This window comes from Candoia aspera, chromosome 3, assembly GCF_035149785.1.
Source record: "Candoia aspera isolate rCanAsp1 chromosome 3, rCanAsp1.hap2, whole genome shotgun sequence".
NCBI lineage: Eukaryota > Metazoa > Chordata > Lepidosauria > Squamata > Boidae > Candoia > Candoia aspera.
In genome coordinates this window covers 2159317-2181518 of record NC_086155.1, presented here as the reverse complement: position 1 = coordinate 2181518, position 22202 = coordinate 2159317, and the positions used below count along the sequence as shown (strand labels likewise).

The following is a 22202-nucleotide window of genomic DNA, read 5'->3' as shown; positions in this document are numbered from 1 at the left end:
CCCCCAGGCTCGCGCGGCTGGGCGCGGCGCCGGGGCCCGTCGCTGCGGCGGTCGTGGCCGGCGGGGGAGCCGGGGCCGGAGCCGATCGCGAGGTAAGCCGTTGCCGGGGCGTCGCCTGCCGGGCCGCGCCGCACCGGGGGTGCCCGGGCCGCGGAGGGCGGGCGCTGTGCCCCCGTCTGGCCTTGGTGTGCTCGCGCCTCGCTGCCCTTCCTTACCCGTTCCTGGCCCTGCTGGGCTTTTATCCGCTTTTTTCATTCTTTGGATTTTGTTCATCCCGCCGTTTTTATACCCGGCTCAAGGCGGAGAACGCCCCGAACCCGCCCGCCTCCTCTTTTCCCCACAACAACCACCCTGTGAGGTGGGTTGGGCTGAGAGAGAGGGACTGGCCCGGAGTCACCCGGCTGGCTGGCCCTTCCTTCCTTCCCCTATCCCTCCCTCCTCCGTTTTTCATTCATTCATTCATTCATTCATTCATTCATTCATTCATTCATTCAAAACCTTTGTATAGCCACCCATCTTAAACCCGAACTCTGGGTGGCATACAACCCAGGACCAAAACGACCTATGCAGCCGTAAAGGCCCAAGGAACAATAAATCAAGAACTGAGGAGCCTGGCGCCGCCACCACGCTGCCCTGATGCCACCCACCACATCCGCATCCTGCTCTGGGGCCCCCCATCCCAGTGCTCAGCGGAAGAGCCGGGTTTAAGGGCCCTCCGGAAGGCTCGAAGGGTGGGGGCCCGTTGGATCTCGGGGTGGGGAGGGTGTTCCGTAGGGCAGGTGGGTCCAGCTGAGAGAGAGGGACTGGCCCAAGGTTCTTGCTAAGGAAGAGCTTTCTGCTGCTGGTTCTGGCCATTCTGATGCTTTTCAGTAGCCAGTGAATGCTTAGCAGCCTGACATTGGAAAAAAACCCCTTGAACAGGAAACACTCCATTTACTTATTTGTGTTACATTTTATTTGGGGCTGCCTGTTGCATTTCTAAGCGAATAGACTAAAACTTTTCCCGGTGTAATCAGCTTTCTCTTAGAACAAATTAATTTAGCTATGGGATCTTTCTGCTTTGACTAAGGAAAAGCTGTTTTACATCAAGTCGATGTTTGTTCCCGACCAAGGGCCTTCTCTGGCTCTCTTGTATTTTGCCAATTTTTTTGACAGAGGTGAAGTTAGGGATCTTCAGGCCCTTGGACATACCTATCTACACACCCATATAATAGATATATACATGCATATCTGTAACTGGCTGGTTTCCATAGAAAAGGAAGGCTTTTGAGAAGATCAGAATTTGATGGGCACGGTGGTGGGTGTGGTTCTCCAAAACTTGATTACAACTAAACCCTAACAAAGGTTCATTTCTTGAAGAGAAGGCAGATGGGGATCTGGTCGTTTTGCTAAGCTGCTGCTTATTTTCATAGTGCGTTGAATAAAGCACAGCAACTAGGTTCACACAACTCACAAAACCCTAACTATAATGTGACTTCCTTGATTTTGGCTTTCATGCTGTAAGAATCCATTTACGGAGAGCTGTGGTTTCTTGAACAAGCCATAGCGGCTTGGTTGGCATATTGTGCTAAGTCAGAATATGATTTGTTTCAGTATGATATGAATCTTAACTCTCTTGCATTTTTGTAATTCTCATCCTTACCCTGGAACCTTTTTAAAAACCAAATAGCAAAAACATAACATTTGCCTGATGCATACCTGTATTTCTATAGCTTATTTGGGTTTTGCGGCAGAAACCTCTAGCTCTGAGAGTCAGATAAAATACAAAAAAAAAAAAAACCTAAGTGGAGGTTTTATTTGTGATATGCAGTAGAAGTAATTCAGCTATGATAAAATACCTTGGGGCCACAATTGTCTAAGGACTGCCTGGTTTTGTATGAGTTGCCCAGGGCGGTGTTAAGAGCCCGCCCTGCAGCTCAAAGTGAGAGTCATTATGCCAGTGCCTAGCACAGCCAGGATATTACCAATAGTGGCCCTTTGGGTTTCCTCCCCTATGAAGATGATATTAAGATTGGTACGATAATGGAAAAATATATTTAGCTGCAGCTGCCTGTGTTTCGTTTAATACTCGTTTACAGATGCAATTTTATTCTGAAGTCTGGTAAGCAGTTTTATTTATTTATCAATCATACTTTTGCCCCGCTGCAATCAAAACAATTCTCAGTGGCTTACAGTGTATATATCAACCAAAAATTAAAACGTCTGCAATTAGAGGGATCATTGTTTTGAGGGATCCCTGCCCCCTGAGAGGTAGATTAAAAGTAGTTTAAAAATGAAATGGGAAATCTGGTGAGAGAAGAAATAAACGAATAGCTTGCTTAACAAAATGGAATTATTAAGAAAGACAGGTGATGCTACAAAGGCAGATAATTACACCTGCAGATACCTGGCAGGTTTATATAGCAAGATACTCTTTCTTTGAACAGCGAGCTGGCAGCCATGCAGAGGCACCAGGGACCCTTGTTGGGGTGTCTAAAATGACCGTAGTAGAGTCACTCCCACAAGGTACCCCCTGCAGGGCGCAAGAGACTAATTGAAAGAATTAGTCTCCTTCGCTTCTCACACAATTAGCTGATGATTGAACTGCCACATTCGTTTAACTTCCAGTGGTGAGCAGGGTTTGATTTTTAGGCCCAACTTCATCCTGCATTCCAAGAAATCAGGATTTGAATGCCTTCTATATTTTAGGCGGTGGCCAGTTGAAAATGCAGTCTGAAGCTTCCAGTTAGTGGATTAGAATCCATTTGGGATCTGGCCAGATGGCTTTAACTTTCATAAGATTGAGTGCTGTTTCTGGACAGCCCTTGCTAAAATGGTTGTGACAGGATAGTATGGAGTTTCTGTGCAAGACCTCTTTGGGGGAAACACTGCTGGACGATAGTACAGACTATACACAGCATAATTTGTTTATTTGGTGCTCCAAAAAGCACCTCCTTGTTAGGGTCTGTTTCTAGAAGGACTGTCAGGATAAATGCGTGTCCTTGCTTTAACTTGCTGACTTCCACAGTTTGGTTATGGCAGCACTGTAGATGTGTCAGACATCAGTTCCTGTTGTACCCCTTTATGGGAATTACGAAATACAAAGTAATAAATCCATCTGGAGAACATGAGGTTGCAGAGGGATAAGATGTAAAGAGCTTCCATGCTCAAGGATGACAAAAAATCTGAAAGTTGGTCAAGCATTACCCAGCTTCATGGTAGTGCCTAACCCTTAGCTGATTTAAAAAACCAAAAGCAAATGTGGATTCTGCCACAGATTTTCTGAGATGTAGCTAGAACTAGGAGACTGAAAGAACGTCCTGCGAGAAAGTAACAGCAAAGCACTTGGTTTTGCTGCCAAGAAAACTACAGGGCTGTGACCAGGTCACCCGGGTGGAGTTCAGCTCAAAGACAGTTTCACCTTTACGTCAAAAATGGCTCCGTTCTAATACTCCTTGCTTTCTCCTGAAGGACGTGAGGAATCTCTAATAACTAACAGGTGTCCTCCGATCTGGAAGCCTTTCTATTTAATCCCTGGTGGATGAGTACAGAACAATAGCCAAGACATTCAGCTCTGCTCAGAAACCCTGCCACTATTTTATCTATTTATTGTTTGTTTATTTGATTTAGATAGCCACCCATCTCAGATCAGTGACTCTGGGTAGCTAACAATAATAAAAAACAGTCAAACAATTAAAACAATACAGAAAATTAAATATAAATACAGCCAAGAGATCTTAAAAGCCATTGGTGTTAACCATGAAACGGGGCCCTTCGCACACTCGGGGCCCCAGGCCTGGGCTCAAAGCCAGGTCTTCAAGGCCTTCTGAAAAGCCAGAAGGGCCGGGGCCATCCTAATCTCAGGAGGGAGGATGTCCCAGAGGGCAGGCGCCACGGCAGAAAAGGCCCGTCTCCTGGTCCCCGCCAGCCGACATTCCTTGGCGGACGGGACCCGAAGCATGCCCATCCTGCTGGACCAGATTTTCATTGGAAGAAGGAGGTTTGCATTGAAAAAGGATGCCCGGGTAAAGTCCTGGTGAGATCTGCCGTAAATTAAGCTCTGCTGATGACCTGATGGTACAACAGGATGGCTGAACAATTTACAGTTCGGAGTGGGCTAAGGGGTGAGTCAGTGCAGTTCCTCTGGCAGCAGCAGTCTTTGTCAGCCTGTTCCGAGCTGCTCAGTTGTGGCTAGTGCGCACCTTTAGGGAAGAAAGCAAAATCTGGAGCCGTCTTTGACTTCAGCTGGAGTCATCTGGCAGGCGAACCAGGTACAGGAGGCCAGGAATAAAAGGGTTTGGGCTCAGCAAGACGGGGGGGAGCTGTGATCTCCGTTCCCAGAAGCAGTGATGGTGGTCAGGATGTGGCTCCTCAAGTGGCAGAGAGTTTAAAGTGGTAGGTGTATGGCCTGGAGGTATGTGGCCTTGTGTGATGGTCCCCACCACCTCCCTTGGAGACGCCCAGAAACAGAATCTTGGTATCATTCCTGTCTTCTCTGCAGCCTGTGTGGCACCACAGCGTGTGATGTCCCCTGAAAGGTTTGAATTCCTCTCCTCCTCCAACCGGCAGTCAGTGAAGGGAAAGTGGGGGACGGGGGGAACCAAGTGAAGTGAGATGCTGGGGTGTGTGTGTGTGTGTGTGTGAGTATAGCATGTGCTGTAGCAGGGGAGGGTGAGAATAGAAGAGGGATCTTGGAAAGATCATTGAATCTTTTCAATGCCAAGCTTGCATTTTTTTTAGCATACTAGTTCTTTAACATTGTCATTTCCTGGCAAGGGCAAGCTCCTTTTAAATTTTATCGCACTATTAATTAATACTTACGAAGGTGACTTTAAATAGTTTCATGGGGAAAAGAAGAGCAGACACGTTAGGCTGGTTTTCCAGAATCTACAATGGAAGTGATCCTGGATAGCATGTGAAATAGCTACACTAGGAAAAGCTGCTGCTGCTTTGACAACCCTTGCAAGAACATCCTGGTTTTAATAATGCTAATTTTGGAAATTGAGAATATTTATTACCGTTTTACTCAGTCTGCAGGTTTGGGCCAAGGATGGTTGCAGATATTAACCAATGTTAACATATATGTTTGCTTTTACCCCGTTCAGTTGTGTACGATTCTGGGAGACTGCCTGGACAAGTCCCTGCAGTTTTCTTGGCAAGGTTTTTCAGAAGTGGTTTGCCCGTGCCACCTTCCTGGGGCTGAGGGAGCCACCGCACTGGCTTCGTGCCCAAGGCGGGACTAGAACTCACAGTCTCCCGGTTCCTAGCCCGGTGCCTTAACCACGACCCCAAACTGGCTCTAATATTATGTAATAACAGTATCGAATCGAATTGAATTATCCATTCAGTCGTATCCGACCCTTGACGATTCCATAAGCCAGCTGTCTCATGATTTCCAATCTTGTACAGCTTTATATGTTAATATATATTAAATAAAATAATAATAATAATAATATAATACAATAAAATAAAATAAATGTTGGGATGATTTGGTTAGTCTAAGCTTTGGGAACTAGTGAAGTGATTGACGTGTTAGAATAGCCTATCTATCAAATTCAGATCTTTGGCATACCATCTGGAATTGTGTGGATTTGTAGTTCAGCACATTTGGGAATGGAGGCGTTGCTTCTTTCCGTCCCAATCAACAGTTGCTAGGTCCTTGGTTCTTCATCGCCACTAGCAGTCTGTCAGCCCCACTAGGTAGACCAGGCCAGAAAATCTCCACAGAATAGCTAAAACTACTGTTATTGGCTATAAGAACAGAATTTTGCAAGTGTGATTTTGCTATACCTTCTTAATGCTCCAGTGAATCAGGGAGGTGTCTGCCTGAGCTCCTTCTGAATATTATCTTGTTTTTCAGGGCTAAAAAAATGTTTTGGCCCCTTTTGTCTAGGTAACAATTCTTGCATATTTCTGTCAAGGCCATCTTCCTCCTTTCTACACAACCCTAGTTGCAGTTTTAAGGGTTGGGCAGTGGGGAAACATGGATGGGACTGGGTTTCCATATGTCTTGAAGGTTGTCTGTCTGTGCTTTACAATTGTGGAGACTGAAAGTGCCATTGCAGATGATCTTACTGCAAAAGTGGTACTTCCAATCCTGAACATATATTTTGAGAGAGGACGAGAATATGCATATGATTAAAGTCAACATTTATTTAATTGGAATTGTGCAATAATGATCAGAGTGGAATAGAAATGACAACCCTCCCATTTAACCAAACCATTTACCCTATTCCTTGTTGTTAATTGTAAGTCTGAAAAAGGAGATATTAATTTCATATCTTACTGTAATGCTTTATTCCAGTGCTTCCCAAACCTGGGTAAATCACCCAAAATTGGGTAAAAGTGGTTTTTCCTTGGGTAACAACACACGAAGCCATTACTCAATCCCAACAGGGACATTTAAATTGACTTAAAGTGTTTTACCTACATCGGGTAAAAAGGACTTTCTGATAAGCAGTTTTGGGTAACGAAGGAAAAAGTTTGGGAAGCACTGCATTATCCTGTTTGGGTTTTTTGTTATTTTTGTCATCTTTGCTATCTTTAACTCTCTATTTTTCATTTCTTTTTGTGTCTGTGTGTTTACTTGTGAGCCACCCAGAGTTGTTGGGAATCATTCAGAATGAATGAATGAATGGATGAATGCCAAAGCCCATTTAGGGCATTAAGTGTTATACTATACAATAGGAACTTCTGCTTGCTGGGCTAACTGTTATTGTGTCCATCACTATGTTCTGTTATTGCCCTGTATTCTTTCTAGGCTTAGAAAAAACCCTGGGCTTCGTGATTCTATCATCAGTTAATTTTGTCCTAGTGCTAATCTGTTGTCATGTTGAAGTTAAAGTGCTCAGAGTCGGTCAGAGTAGTAGTACGATGCCGACCGATGAACAGCAAAGAGAAAGTGGCTTCCTACGAACAAGTGGTTGAAGTAGATGTGAAATTGGGGCAGGTATCTGTGAAGAACCCAAAGGGAACTTCTCATGAGCTACCAAAAACATTCACCTTTGATGCTGTTTATGACTGGAATTCCAAACAGTTTGAACTGTATGATGAGACTTTCCGGCCCCTGGTGGACTCGGTACTCCAGGGGTTCAATGGAACCATTTTTGCTTATGGGCAAACTGGGACAGGGAAAACGTACACCATGGAAGGTGTGCGTGGAGACCCTGAGAAAAGAGGAGTCATTCCCAATTCGTTTGACCACATCTTCACCCATATTTCTCGGTCTCAGAACCAGCAGTATCTGGTGAGGGCATCTTATTTGGAGATCTACCAAGAAGAAATCAGAGACTTACTATCAAAGGACCAGTCCAAGAGGCTGGAATTGAAAGAGAGGCCTGATACAGGAGTCTATGTAAAGGATTTATCATCATTTGTCACAAAAAGTGTCAAAGAAATAGAACATGTTATGAATGTAGGAAACCAGAATCGTTCGGTTGGAGCTACCAATATGAATGAACACAGTTCCCGTTCCCATGCCATTTTTGTGATCACCATTGAATGCAGCGAGGTTGGGCTTGATGGAGAGAACCACATACGTGTTGGAAAGCTTAATCTGGTGGACCTTGCAGGCAGTGAGCGTCAGTCTAAGACAGGAGCCCAGGGGGAAAGGTTGAAGGAAGCAACTAAGATCAATCTCTCTCTCTCTGCTTTGGGCAATGTCATATCCGCCCTAGTGGATGGCAAAAGCACTCACATCCCCTACCGGGACTCAAAGCTCACCCGACTGCTTCAGGATTCCTTGGGTGGCAATGCCAAGACTGTGATGGTAGCCAACATTGGCCCTGCCTCATATAATGTTGAGGAGACCTTGACCACTTTGCGATATGCCAACCGTGCCAAGAACATCAAGAACAAGCCAAGAGTCAATGAAGATCCCAAAGATGCACTCCTACGGGAATTCCAAGAAGAAATTGCTCGACTCAAGGCACAGCTGGAAAAAAGGTCTACTGGCAAGAGGAAGAAGAAGGAGAGGAGGAGAGATGGAGGTATTGGTGAGGAGGAGGAAGAGGAGGAGGAAGAGGAGGAGGAGGAGGGTGAAGAAGAGGAAGGGGTTGACAAAGATGACTACTGGAAAGAACAGCAAGAGAAGCTGGAGATAGAGAAGAAAGCCATCCTGGAGGATCACAGCTTGGTAGCTGAGGACAAGATGAGGCTGCTGAAGGAGAAGGAGAAGAAGATGGAAGACCTGAAACGTGAAAAAGAAGCAGCTGAAAAGCTGGGTGCCAAAATCAAGGTAAGATGCTTTTTATACAACGCAGTACCTTTATATTGGTCATTAACCAGCATAACATGCTCCCTTCTGTGTATGCAGAAAATTCAGACTGCCATATGCATGTGCGTGCTGTGTTAAAATTAAACTTGAGGCATAGAGAAATAAAGATGAAAATTGTTCTTATGCTATTGAGGTGATATGTGTGACCTGTTCCTCAAGACATTGTATATGTAAAATATTCACAACCCGAATGCAGCAAAGGATAGGTTACTTGATGCACTTCTAGGGAATATCGTAATTCATTGTTAATCAGTAACGGAACTAAATGTGTTCAACTTAGTTTTATCAATTGAATCTGGAACAGGCTCTCATTTTGGTAAACTTCAGCCAGGTGTAGGATAAATGAAGAATGTTGTTTTCTTTAAACTTTAAATTGACTGGAATTATAGTTATGAGACAATGATACATATATTTTTTAATTTATAAATTTATTCACTGCCCATCTCTCCCCTACGGGGGGGACTCTGGGCGGCTTACAATAAAACAGGATTAAAATATGAAACCCTTACAATTAAAATACAATAAAAATATAAATATAATAAAATCTGCATGGCGAAGAGATCTTAATCAGACCTTCAGTGTGGTAGGTCCCTCCGGATCACTTCATGGCACTAGCCATCCCCAGGTGTAATTATTTGCCCTCCCGTTCCAAGCCTGCCTACAAAACCAGGTCTTTAGTCTTTTTCGGAAGTCCAGGAGCGAGGGGGCCTGTCTCACCTCTGGGGGGAGGACGTTCCAAAGGGCGGGAGCTACAGCGGAGAAGGCACGCCTCGGAGACCCCGCTAGATGGAATTCTTTTACGGACGGGGCCCGTAACATGCCCTCCCTGCATGACCAGGTGGGGCGGGTCGATGTAATAGGGATGAGACGGTCATCTGGCAATATTCTAATTTTGTGAACTGGGATTTCTCTTCTTGCTCCCTCTTCAATTTTTGCTTTTAAGGCAATGGAAAGCAAGCTTCTTGTTGGTGGAAAAAACATTGTCGATCACACAAATGAGCAGCAGAAAATCTTGGAACAGAAGCGGCAAGAGATTGCTGAGCAGGTGAGAGGGAGACAGAAATGCCCATTTTCCCAGGTAGTCCTTGACTTACGACCTTTTGTTTAGTGACCAAAGTTACAACGTTCGAAGTGACTTGTGACCAGCAGGCTGGCTTGGGAATTCTGGAAGTTGAAGTCCACACATTTTAAAGTGGCTGAGGTTGAAAAACACTGGTCTAGAGTAACGATGTACTGACTAATTTATGTGATGTTCTCACTGGATAATTTTGCCCTTCCCTCTCTTTGTATTTCCTTGTTTCCGGTGTAAAGTTCCAGAAGTTTATTACTTGAATTCTCTGAGCAATAGAAAACTAATTAAATAAAAATTATTGTCATTTGCAAGTATTTAATCTGATAGACGTTACTCCTGAATGGTGAAGGCCATCCTCTTCAACTCCTTCCAGCTTTTCATCGGATTAAATTTTCTGTATAATCAGTTAATGCTCCACTCTCTTTTGAGAATCAGCACTGACACTTTTTCAGTTAGGGTGTGAGAGCCGAGTATATTAGACAGGCTCCTGAGGCTCACTGACTTGGGAGGGGCCCTTTAATCCATTGACACTTATTTTGGCATAGACAGGCTAAAAGTCCCATCTCAGGAAATGAGTTGATCCTTCAGCCAAGTTGAGTGTCCCGATATTTTCAGCGTGAATGATTTTTTAACAACCACCACCACCACCACTAAAACAGAGAGATTAGTAAATTGAGAAGCTTCATACGAATGTCACATGTTCTTTGTATTTCCTACAGAAACGACGGGAACGAGAAATCCAGCAGCAGATGGAAAGTCAGGATGAGGAGACCTTGGAGCTGAAGGAGACCTATAGCTCCTTACAGCAGGAGGTGGACATAAAAACTAAAAAACTGAAAAAGGTGAGTTGGCTCCTCGTTGACTGGGGAGGTCAGCATAGGGGGCTTCAAGATTTGGTTGCCTGCCTCAACAGCAGCAAGAAGTGGCAGATTTGAAGTAGCGAGCCCTCTAGGACTTTTGCTTATGTACAGGTAGTCCTCGAATTATGACCACAGTTGGGACCAGAACGTCTGTCACTAAGCGATGTGGTCATATAGCAAGTCGCACCCAATTTTATAACCTTTTTGCCATGGCTGTTAAGCGAATCTGGTTTCCCCCATTGATTTGCTTGTCAGAAGCCCCCTGGGAAGGTCACAAATGGCGATCACGTGACGCCAGGGCACTGCAGCGTCCTATGTACATGCTGGTTGCCAAGTGTCCAAATTTTGAACACATGACCATGGGGACGCTGCAGTGGACCTAAGCGCGAGGACCAGTTGCAAGTCACTTTTTCCAGTGCCGTTGTAACTCTGAACAGTCGTTAAACGAATGGTCGTAAGTTGAGGAGTACCTGTACTTCAAAGGGACTGTGAAGAACAACTTCTTGGTGCACTGTACCCTTTTCCCTGCCTGGTTTTGTGGTTTTGTGGTTATCAAGTAAGCTTCCCTCACCACCACCATTCAGATGTGTAAGCTGGGGATTGTGGAGTCAGAACGCAGGGTTGAGGTCTGCTCAGCCATAAAACTAAGTGTTGGGTGGCTTTTTTTCTTTCTCTGAATTCCTGCTTGCATCCCACCCTTTTTTCTGTAAGGTCGAGCAGCATGGATTGGGATGTGCACTGCCTTGATTTCCCCTCTCAACAGTCCTGTCAGGGTGGTCTGTCTTAGAGGGAGCGGCCCAAGATCATCCAGTGATCCCCACGTGTGGTTGTGGATAGGGACTTGATGTGGCAGGCCAAGGGCGTCACTCTTCACCCATGTCACGCCCGTACAGGTTCATTTGTGCAAAGGTAGCCTTGTCTGTTCGTGCCACTCTACAACTGTATTCCTCTCTTCCAGCTGTTTTCTAAGCTGCAAGCCGTGAAGGCTGAAATCCATGACCTTCAGGAGGAGCACATCAAAGAGAGACAAGAACTGGAGCAAACCCAGAACGAACTGACCCGGGAGCTGAAGCTGAAGTATGTTTCAGCTAACCATTTGTTGCTGTTAAGGTCCAGGACTTGGGATGGAAGGGGCTTCAGGGTCAGCTGCCCCAGAGACGAGAATGAAGTTACCTACTTTAGCCACCTGGAAGATGTGGTCTGGCAAGGAAGCATCTTCTGGATCCCCACCAGGCAGCCATTTCTCACTTTGTCCTTTGCTGATCTCACACAGGCACTTGATTATTGAAAACTTCATTCCCTTAGAAGAGAAGAACAAGATCATGAACAGATCTTTCTTTGATGAGGAGGAGGACCAGTGGAAACTTCACCCCATCACCCGCTTAGAGTGAGTTGTCCTTGCCTGCTGTGGCTTTCAAAGAGGCTCCACGTTCTGCACTTAGCTCTGTATCTTAAATAGTCTGCACAGCTGAGAGTGAGAACTGTGCAGTCCTGCTGGATGTGCACAGCAACATTATTGGGATGGATGCTGCGGTTCCTGAGGTGAAAACTTTGCTTCTTTGTGGCCAAGATGGGGGTATCCCCCACTCAGCCAAGAGTGGCACTTAAAAAGAGAAATGAAAATGCAGGGATGGTAGTTATGGAGGTGGGCGACATCGAGAGATGAACACCGTGGTGGTCGGAGAGGCTGCCTGGATCTTACAGTGGCTGCTTGTAAACAGAGAGGGTGTTGTCCGTCTGACTTCCCGTTCCCTTCCCAGGAACCAACAGATGATGAAAAGGCCAGTGTCTGCAGTGGGGTACAAGCGGCCCTTGAGCCAGCACGCTAGGATGTCCATGATGGTCCGCCCAGAAGCTCGGTACAGGGTGAGCTCGGACTTTTTTTTGTGGGGGGGGGTCTGAATAAAAATGGGAGCCACGTAAAAAGTAAATACAAGAGGGGGCTAGCCGTTACCTGAAATGAGGTGTCCACTTGGTGGAAGGGCAGGCTGTCCTAACAGTGAGACACACGCCGAGACGAGTAGTAGTACTCTAATGTTTATTACTGCTACATAAACAGAATCCTAACAAACTGAAGAAGCGTGGGAAAAACCCAGACAGATAAACCCCAAAGGCTAAGGCGGGCCCAATCTGTGTCTCTTTGAATGGCTGCTTAGTTCCTCAGTACTACGCATGCGTTTTCCCCCCTGGATGGGGGCCCCCTCCTGCTCGCCATCAGTGCTCATGACACAGGCGCTTGCATCCCGCAGAAAGAGTGTAATTTCCCTTTGGAGGAGACTGGTCTGCAGCGTTCTTCGTGGCCCGCAGCTGAACGGGTAGCTGGTCTCCAATGATGGGTGTCTCCAATGGTGTCCGCTGGGAAGGGGTCACGATGGGGCATCACGGATGCTGTTGTGACAAGGCTGCGAACTTTCCTGAGCGTCTCCTGGCTGCCTGCTTTTGGTCAGAAAGATCCTGAATTAGAGGGGCTCCCGAGACCCGTGATAACAATTGACGTTGGATCTCTGCTTGTGAGGAACGCTGGTTCTTCTGCTGCAGGGGGACACGTGCAGAGGCCATGCTTCGCTCCCCCCCCCCGAAATTCCAGCGGGAGATGCAGTGATTTTATCGAGAAGGTGTGGTCAAAAATGCCTGCCTTTCAAGCGGGGTATTGTCTGACTTTGGACTATTTAGGCAGAAAACATTGTCCTGCTGGAACTGGATATGCCTAGTCGGACGACACGGGATTACGAGGGCCCAGCCATCGCCCCCAAAGTCCAGGCAGCTTTAGAAGCAGCTTTGCAAGATGAAGACGAGATCCAAGTAGACGCGTCCACTTTTGAGAGCACGTCGAACAAGAAGTCAAAATCCCGGTGAGCTTGTATTTTAACCAGCTATCTATTTACATGGGCTGAATTGGCTGTTAGCCACTTTAATTGGGAAAGAGATTTCTGTAAATTAAGCCGGTATCTGCTAGCGATGCAGGAATTTCTGAAATTTGAGGCATAGAGAAAGCACAGAAAACAGCATCCTCCCCCCAGTCCCTCTGAAGGTGATCACCCAAGGAAGACCCCGGTATCCGTAGCCCGTGCTTTGACTGTCAGTAGAAAATGATCCAGGCAGGATCTTTTCAAACTTGAGTAACTTTCGTTAGCCATAAATATATAAGAACTTGAATTCTTTGTAAAAATGCAATTTGGATCATGAACTGTCGTCTTTATTTTGTTTTCTACAATGAATGCAGGCAGCCCTCACTTAACCACCATTCATTTAGTCTTTTCTATATTCTATATTTTCTATTTTAACTGTACTCTGAAAATTAATAAATTTCTTTTTAAAAAGCCATTTGTTTAGTGACAGTTCAGACTTATGACCAGTCCTCACATTTACGGCCATTGCAGCATCCCCACGGTCACATGGTGATGATTTGGGCGCATGAGAATCGGTTCGCATTTATGACAGTTGCAGCATCTCGTGGTCACATGATCGCCATTTTCGACCTTCCTGGCCGGCTTCTGGCAAGCACAATCAATGGGGAACCGCGTGATTCACTTAACAACCATGTGGTTCACTTAACGCTCACCACAAAAAAGGTCGTAAGATGAGGTCAGATTTGCTTCATGACCGCGTTGCTTTGCAACTGAAATTCTGGTCCCGATTGTGGTTGTTAAGCGAGGTCTCCCTGTATGTTGTGAAGTTTTTTTTGGAAAGGTGCTTCGCCTTCACGCTTCTTCTCTTGATTTTGTATTTTTCAGGCCTAAAACTGGAAGGAAGCCTGGCAGCTCCCCCTCCAGTGCCTCTGGCTCTCCGCTCTATCCCCAGTCTCGCGGGCTGGTCCCAAAGTAAAACCAGCGGCTCCTCGTCAGGGCACGCCTGACCAATCTTTTGCCGTAGACGCAGAGGCAAATAACAACCTGCAAGGGGGACTTGAAGGCCAGAGCCCTAAAGAATGCCTTTTGAGAAGCAACAGCAGCCCCTTCTGCAGCTAATTTGCATCTGGGAGGACAGGTTTACGATGGACGTCTCGTCCGCACCAAGGGACCGTGTGTTCCTTGGGCCGAGGGGTCTAAGGCGAATGAGACCTTAGTTAGGAATCCGAAATGCATGAATTACAGTAGTGTGTGTTAGAAGCCAAGGGGAGCACGTGGGTCCCCTTGCCCCCTTGCCTTCTCTCCCCCTTTTCCGGTTGTTCTGTTGCCCCTGGCGCTCCTACCCCCCGAGCCAGAGGCAGTTTTGGTGGCATCACCTCGATGACACCTAGAAATATACTGAGGTTGAGGAGCGACAAGGGGATTTTGCTAGCTGTGACGACTTTCCCCCCTTTCCATTAGAAGACCAGCACCGTGTGGTGGGGTGGGGCGAGAGGGTGGAAAAGCCTGTAAACTGGGAAAGGGGGGAGATTGAAACACACCGCAGAAGCTCTTTGTGCAAACGCAGACCAAGGGCGAGCTTTTGAAACTGGCTCTCCTTTTTTCTGCAACAGAAGTAATAGGAAGCTCATCAATCCTTTGCCTGTTTGCAAGCAGTAATAAGAAAAATAGTTCCAGGTGGATCAGTTCCTGGAGACCACAGCCGTGAAGACCAGCAGGGGCTACCTGGTCTAACAGTAATCCTTACATCAACACCTGGCTCCAAGCTCCATCTTCCGTCTTCCCCTGCTCACGCTCTCATTCCCGTGCGCTACAGCCTGGGGGCATTTTGCAGCTGATGCTCCCCTGTCTTCCACTGTCCGCGTCGCGTACGTGGCCTTGTGGAAGGGTCTCCAGTTTCCCTCCCAGAAGGAAGGAAACCTTTGGGGGCGGGTTCTGCTCTCCTATCAGTTATAGCATTAGGCCTGAGCAGAGCCTGGGGGGAAAGGGATTCCGAGGGCGAGGCTCCCGACAGGCGTTTTGGTCGAGGGAGGCTCTCGTCCCTCTCCCCCTTTGCTCCAAGCCTCGTAGCAAAGCTGGCAAGCTACCAAGCAGCGTGTGGGAAGCGAGATGCTGCTGAATGGGGTGGGGTCAGAAGGCTGAAGACTGTGCCCTCCCCTCATACTGTTTTATAGTTCAGTTTGTATATTCAACATTTTTGCATATTGCAAGTTCAGTTGTATGGGTTTTTTTTTTTATGTTGATGGTTGTACTGTGAATATATTTTCATCAGCTTCTTCTCTGTCCATGTTCCTCAACTGAATGAGTGTGTACGTGTGCACGTGTCTGTGAGAACTCGTCTTAGACGTACTCTAAGCATGAGACCTCTTCGTTGTGTCCTCGTTGTGTGTTCTCCGAGCCACTCTATTCCGGGGGCACAGTGGTTCCACGGTCTGTCACCCTGTGAGTCAGGACATCCCAAGGGGCATCTTGCTGGCATGGTGCCTCAGGAGGCCCAGCCTTGCTCCACAGACCCTCTGCTCTGAATTAGCCAGGTGTATTTCTGGACTGGAGAGAAGCTGATCAGCCATTGCTCTTGCATGGATCAGAGGGACACAGGACTACCTTCCTTCATTTGGAGAGTGGGTTGGCCTTTTAGAGTCCCGTAAGAGAGCCACTTACCGTTGCTCTGCCAAGTTCATCCCCTGCTTTGCTGTAGTGTTTAATCCCCTTTGTAATTAAAGAAAACAATTGACTGACTTACGTGCGGAAGTTCAGTGACAATGAATCCAAAGATTATAAAGTATGCAAGGTTGAAGCCATGCACCATCCTGTTGCTTTTTACTGTGAACAGGCAGGGCAGACAAGGCCTGATCAGAGCTCTACCAACCTGCTTGGCAAGAACTCAGTGGAAACAGAAGAGGGGGCACTTAATTATTTCCCTAACGGCTGCATTTCTACCTTAAGACACTTTGAACAATTTGAGTCAACTGTTTTCCCCGTGTCTAAAACTTTTCTCCATCTTACCTTTCATGTACTGTCCTCCTAGAGTGTTTTCTGATGTTCTCTAAAGCTGACACCCCTTTGGAGATATTTACTAAGCTGTGGTGTCAGCTACTGTCTTGTTATCTACGGCAGCCTTCCCTGACTTGGTATCCCCGGAGGTGTTGAACTGATTCATCAAATCCCATGCCAGCTAGGAACTCTAGAAGTTGGTACCACGCTGGACAGACAGGGGACCCCTTAAGGCCTGTGGAAGATTGCACTCACTGGGCTCCTTACCTGTGTAAGTCCCACTGGAATAAGAAGCTTCTCTTGGTTTCAGCGGGACTCACATAGGAATATTATCCGGCGGGTGGGATGTGAGAGATGCTACTGTCTCCTGCAAGAAATGCTTCCTTCCTGGGGTTATACCTAACCGACTACTGTTTTCTTTATCTGTACATAAAGAGCAATGTCAATAGTTCTTTTCCTGTTCATGGATTTAAAGCTTGTATCTGTAATAGCCTCTCTTGTCTAGGAATGTAAAAGTGCTCCTGAAAAAGTATAATAAAAACCATCTGGATTTATTGTATGTAAAGTAACACATCTCCCTGAATTTGTAGCTACGTTTTATTTATTTATAACACCATACACACACACACACACACATATGCATGCATGCCAGCCAGCCAGCTTTATATTAATACTTTACAATAGCTTGATGCATCAGGATTTTTAAGAGGCAGCACTTAAAACATTACAATTCTATACAAAAGCACAGTGTATTATATCAGTATAGAGAGGGGAAAGGGCACAAGATTTAAAGCTGTAAACACACAAAGCCAAGGCAATAATGCCTGTTCGAATGCCTGGACTGAAAGGGCCAGCTCATTTGGAATGAACTTCCACAACCATGGGCCACCCCCAAAAGGCTGTATCTCGTAAATCTCCCAGTTTAATGGGTTGTACCAACAGTCACGTAATACCTCTGAAGCTGGTATTAATATGCTTTGTGAGTTCTCAGACTTGGGTAATCTACTGCACGCAAGGGCCTTCCTGTGAGCCATTTGATCCTTTTCCTTCGGTGTTTGTCTGCAGTGGAGGATAGAATGTGGCCAGTTTTTTAATGGCCTGATTGCTTTAAATACGGTTCAGTGACTGTCCAGTTACAACTGAAAAAGTATGAAACGTGACGAAAAGCAACTCTGCGACCAGTCCTCACACTGACAACCTTTGCAGGTCTGTCAAGCAAAGGAAAGCTGAAGGAAGATCATAAGCGGTTTGTAGGTCGAGTCCTGGCAACTGGGTTTCTTTCTTTTTAGTTTCGCTGCTTGTCCAAGCAGCTTCTTCAGTCCAGGCCAGGACAAGCCTGGACAAGCCGCAAAACATTTCAACCAAAAGAAAGAAATCCAGTTGCCAGGACTCAACCTGCAGACAATTCCACCTGGATGATTGAGAATCTTCATCGACATCATAAGCAGTTGCAGTTGCACTTAGCTTGATGGCCAAGTTGCCAGTCCCAATTGTGGTCACTAAATGAGGACTACCTGCACCCCCTGCTAGCAAGACTACCGCCTCTGCTAAAATGACAACTGTGCCTATCCTAATACGTAGCTACTGCTGCTTACTTTAGAGCAGTATTTTTCAAACTTGGCGACTCGTTAAGATGGGTGGACTTCAACTCCCAGAATTCTCCAGCCAGCATTCTGGGAGTTGAAGTCCACTCACCTTCACGTTTGAAAAACACCCCTTTAGAGTTCAGGACTGTAAACCTGGATTTTCTTCCTGGTGGCATTCAGTCTTCCGAGTCTGGAGATCTTTCAGGGCAGACGGATCCGACGCCGTGTTGCCGTCCTTGCATGCTGACCCTTTGCCAATCCCTCTTCCATCACCCGGAGTCACCTGGGAACCTGCATCTTTGCCAACTTTCCACTTTTCTTGCAGCCTTATTTCACTCCCTTCAGCTTCGTTCTTTGGAGAGCCCCTCACCCGGGGTGAAAACCCCCTTGCCTGCTTCCTTTTCCAGACTCCTGCTATCACCCGGAAACACAGTGCGCGCGTCGCACGACAGACGGCCCGGGCTGTTCACCCCTGCTCGGCCCCAGAACGGATCAGGCAGGCCCGCCCGCCCGCCCGCCGGCCCTTGGCGAGGCCCCCTCTCCGTTCAGGGAGGCTCCCAGCAGCCCGATCTGCGAGGGGAGCTGCCCCAGCCCGGGCGGCGCTCGCCCCCTCCGTCCTCGCCCGCTTCTGAGCGACGCTCCGGGCCCCCCGGCCCCGTCCGGCCACCTGGCGTGGCGGAGAGCGGGCCAGACGCTCGCTGCTCTTCCCCCCGCGCCGCACCTGTAACCCACCCCTCGGCTACCGGGAGCGGCCTTCGCCCGGGCGCCGGCTGCGGGGCCTGGTTCTCCGCCGTACGGCGGGAGAAGCCTCAGCCCAGAGCGCGGTCGCCGGCCTTTCCCCGTCCGTCGCCCTACCCATCGTGCACCGCGGCAGCTGCGCGAGGAGAGGGCGTGGCCAGCGCTGCCTGGGGACCCGCGTTCTTCTTCCCGGAGCATTCTGGGAAGGGTAGCACGCCCATCACCTCGCCCGTTCGCTCGCCTCTCCCTCCTTTTATTTCCGGGACTGCAGCTCCCGTCGTCCCGCGCGGCTGGCTCGCCTTCGAACGCTCGCACGCTCGCCCGCTCCCTCCCTCGCCCGCGCGCGCCTCGGAGATTGGGGCGGGTTGTCCCTCCGCGGCCACCGTTCGGGCCTAGCGCGCCTCCGTCACAGGCTCTTCTCGAGCGCCGTCCGCCCCTCCTCCTCCGTTTTTTTTCCTTTCCCGCCCGCCCCTGCGGAGACCTTTGACCTCCCCTCCGGTTGTTATGTCGGGCCTCCGCCGCCGCCGCATTCCTTAACGCGCGCGCCCGCGGGGTCGCCTCAGCTGCCGCCTCCTCTCCCGTCGACTTCGCGCTTCCCCTCAGCCGCCCGGGGCGCGCGCCCACACCCTGCCCCCCGCCCGCGCCGCGCCCGAGTAACGGTCGCTCCTCGCCCGGCGCGCTCCCGTCGCTGCCCGCGGCCTGCTCGGAGTCCCCGTCGCGCGCCCAGCCCGCCCGGAGGAAGATGAAGGAGATGAAGCAGCGCAGGAAGAAGGAGCGCACGTGGGCCGAGGCCGCCCGCCTGGTGAGCGCGAGGCCGGGGAGGCCGGGCGGGCCGCTCCGGGACGGGGGGAGCGGGAGGCCCTCCTCGGGGGCCCTCGGCGCCACGTGGGAGGGGGCGCGCCTGCAGGCCGCGGCCCGCCCGGCCCGCGCCCCTGGGGCTTCCCGGTTCCTGCGGGGCTGCGCTTGCGGGCCCGTCCGTAGAAGGCGGGGCGCGGGAGGGTCGCCCGCAGGGCCCGGGCTGCGGCACGGGCCGATGGGTCGGGGGCCCGGCTTCTGCCCTTGGAAGCCTCCCCAGGCCATCGGTGGTCCCTTGGTAGGCCCCGGTCCGTGCGGTCGCTTCTGGCGGGCTTCGCCTCGGATCGGGTCGAAATCCTTGAAGCAGCCCCGCCTGCCCCGGCGCTACCTTCGGCCTTAGGCGCGGGGGAGGACGGAGGCTAAGGACGGTCCGCCTGCGGCTGTCCCGGATTTCCGAGTTCACAGCTCGGTGTTCAAGGGCTTCAGCTTGCAGAAGGAGGCTCAGCTTGGAAGGGAGAGAACCGTCAGGCGTGGGACTGAATTTCAGTTTGTGTCTCGATCGGGGGTTAGGGTTAATCCCGTGTTCGCTGAACTCTCACCCAGCGTGAAAGGAAGCCTTGAAAGGGTGTCTCGCCGTATGTACTTCATGGGTTTGGAGCACATTACGCAGACTTGTTGTGATACACGGTATGGTGGTACTGGTGTACTTACCCCAGAAGCAGAGCACCAGGTGATGACCGCAGGAAGAGATGGCTGGAAGACTGCAAAAAATAGTGACATTGCTGGATCAGCACTCAAGAATTAACTTCCAAGTTGGAAGCCAGCTACCTCTGTTGTTGAAATAGAAACTTTTTTCAGTCTGACTCAAGGTGGCCATTCCCATTATAAACATGCTGGCATAAGGATGGATTTGTGTATTGTATGGCGTATGTTCTCTCTGTACATCCTTAAAGGAATAGACAAAGAGGAGAGAGAAGATGGAATAAGGAAAATGTTTTTCAAATTGATAAGTATTCCATAAGTTCCTAAGTGGGTCACACCATTCAGTCACCTTGGATCAGATTGGAAGACAGCAAGTGCAGAGGGATGGATATCTTCAGAGATGGATATGCCTTCCATTATCAGGCAGTGAAAGCTGTGATATTTGCTCCCTAGATAAATAAATAAGAGAGAAAAACGAACTATGTTAAAGTAGCTTCTTTTTAAAGCTGGTTAATTATCCTTAAAGCTGGTTAATGTGTCATTATTAACTAGAGAAGACATGAATGTGAGTGCTGGTGTATTTCCATCTTCAGACTGACTAGGTGACATCTTGATGTTTCCACATCTTAAAACTACTCAGCATAAGTATCCTCAAAGGTGATCTGTGTGGTGCACAAAAGTGTTATAGGTCTCTCTCTTACCTACATTATATATGGGTTATAAATATATAGATTTATAGGTATATATTTCTTACCTGCTGGTTTATGCAAGGAAAATAATAAAATGGGCATCAGCAGCGTTGGACATGCCTTGTATTTCTAACCATCCTTTATCTAAATATGCCAGAATAACGGCACAAAGCAAGTCACTAATGTCATGTAAGGTACAAAACAGTATGTGTATATAAAACCTTTTTAAAACTAATACAAAGGATAAACTTATGCTGGATCTGGGACAACAAACATCACTTCCTGTTTTAGATGATAAACTTCTGAAAAATGCACAGACCACCTGAGAATGTTGGTAGTGGAGGTGTCTGTTTTGCATACCTTTATTATGTACTAATTGAGGTTCCTTGTTCATCTTTGAGGGCACTTATGTACAGTGAATTATTGCAACCCTATGAAAAAGTTTACAAAGCACACATTTAGTCAGATTATCAAGGAAAGGTTGAGTAGCCAAAGCTGGTAAAAGTATTCTAAGGCTAGTTGTGTGACAATTGGAAAAGCTATTTAAAAAAAAATCCTACATTTTATACTTTCACCTTTTAGGGGGGATACATGTTAATTCTGTAATTCAACATTGGTAAAAGCAAGCTGCTTACACCTATTTTATCTTAGTGTACTGACCTCATCTGGCACATTATTTAGCCCAGGCACCAATTCAGCATCTGCACAGCCTTCCTTGACAAGCAGAAATAAGACTTAAGTGCTGTCGGGGCATTTGTGGCATCTTCCAGATCCACAGGAGATAATCCTCCTTTCTGTGCTCCTTTCTGAAATCAACTCTGTAAACAGAAACAATCCTGTATTGTTATGTCTTCTACAGCTATTGTAGAGTTGTACAGCATGCAGTTACGGTTTTTACGAAAAGCTGCTCCCCAGTTCTATTCCTGTGCTAGAATTGTTGAAGTACATCCAGATAATTTTTGTAAGCAAAAGCACTTAGAATTGAACTGATATAAGTAAGTTCTTTTGGCCCTGTGTTTCACCAGCAGAATGCTTTAGCTGAATACAAACTGGGAATTCTACTTCTGTATTCAAGTGGGGAGGGCTACAATTACATTTGATGAGAGAAGAAAACATTTTCCCTGAAAAAGCTGTCAGCAGTTAGTAGGTGTTGGTTAAATTTCTCAATATCTGTTTTCAAATATATTCCTTTTAGGTGTGTGCAGAATAAGGAACTTGATGTCATTTGCTCTGGAGCAAAATCATTTATTTTATATACATGGGTTGCAGTCTTATGAACATTTACTTGAATATAGGTTGTGGTGGTAGGAGCCATTGGAAAACATACATATATAGATATTGTGTTAAAGAAATCTGAACGTTCTCTGTCTCTATTCATTACTTTCCAAGGTTACCTGAGAATGATTTTTTCAGGAATATATTTAGTGGCTGCTATTGTAGAGGATTTCTTCCTAAATTTTAAATTGTAAAATCTTGAATGGAGCAATGTCTTTGGTTTGTTCTGTATTTTGGCATGGGAGGTGGGGTTGCGATAATACTTTAAAAAACAAAATCCTATTCCACAGTTCTAGAAATCAGAAAGAGATGTGAGGATTGTATGGAGAATTGGAATGTGATTATATCTATTTAAGGAATAAATTCCTCATCTGTTAATACATTTCCT

At 47.4% G+C, this 22202-nt stretch overlaps 2 protein-coding genes across 5 annotated transcripts in view; both read left to right on the top strand.

The window, feature by feature from the left end:
* On the top strand, positions 1 to 16588 carry KIF3B (kinesin family member 3B). Of its 2 annotated transcripts, XM_063296831.1 has the most exons (9): positions 1 to 92; positions 6740 to 8215; positions 9198 to 9299; positions 10046 to 10168; positions 11145 to 11263; positions 11460 to 11573; positions 11947 to 12052; positions 12860 to 13038; positions 13921 to 16588. In XM_063296831.1, exons 2-9 carry the CDS (start codon positions 6809 to 6811, stop codon positions 14009 to 14011), a joined length of 2241 nt encoding a protein of 746 aa, XP_063152901.1. In that variant the 5' UTR covers positions 1 to 92; positions 6740 to 6808; the 3' UTR covers positions 14012 to 16588. The 2 variants fall into 2 exon arrangements, with proteins under 2 accessions (XP_063152901.1, XP_063152902.1); XM_063296832.1 differs by lacking the exons at positions 1 to 92; positions 12860 to 13038 and having other exon boundaries at positions 6517 to 8215; positions 13921 to 14003.
* Positions 16589 to 18619: 2031 nt separating this feature from the next.
* Positions 18620 to 22202, top strand: part of ASXL1 (ASXL transcriptional regulator 1) — a 35905-nt gene continuing 32322 nt past the window's right edge. The window contains exon 1 of one of the 3 annotated variants that reach the window (XM_063296830.1): positions 18620 to 19155. In XM_063296830.1, coding sequence (XP_063152900.1) covers positions 19096 to 19155 — 60 coding nt within the window. In that variant the 5' untranslated portion in view covers positions 18620 to 19095. The remainder of the gene's footprint in view (positions 19156 to 22202) is intronic. The other 2 variants (XM_063296828.1, XM_063296826.1) reach the window with 2 other exon arrangements.

Coding starts and splice junctions, on each gene's coding strand:
- KIF3B (XM_063296831.1), top strand. CDS start 6,809: ATGTTGAAGTTAAAGTGCTCAGAGTCGGTCAGAGTAGTAGTACGATGC. Junction 11,574..11,946: donor CACCCCATCACCCGCTTAGA/GTGAGTTGTCCT, acceptor TTCCCTTCCCAG/GAACCAACAGATGATGAAAA. Junction 12,053..12,859: donor GCCCAGAAGCTCGGTACAGG/GTGAGCTCGGAC, acceptor TGGACTATTTAG/GCAGAAAACATTGTCCTGCT.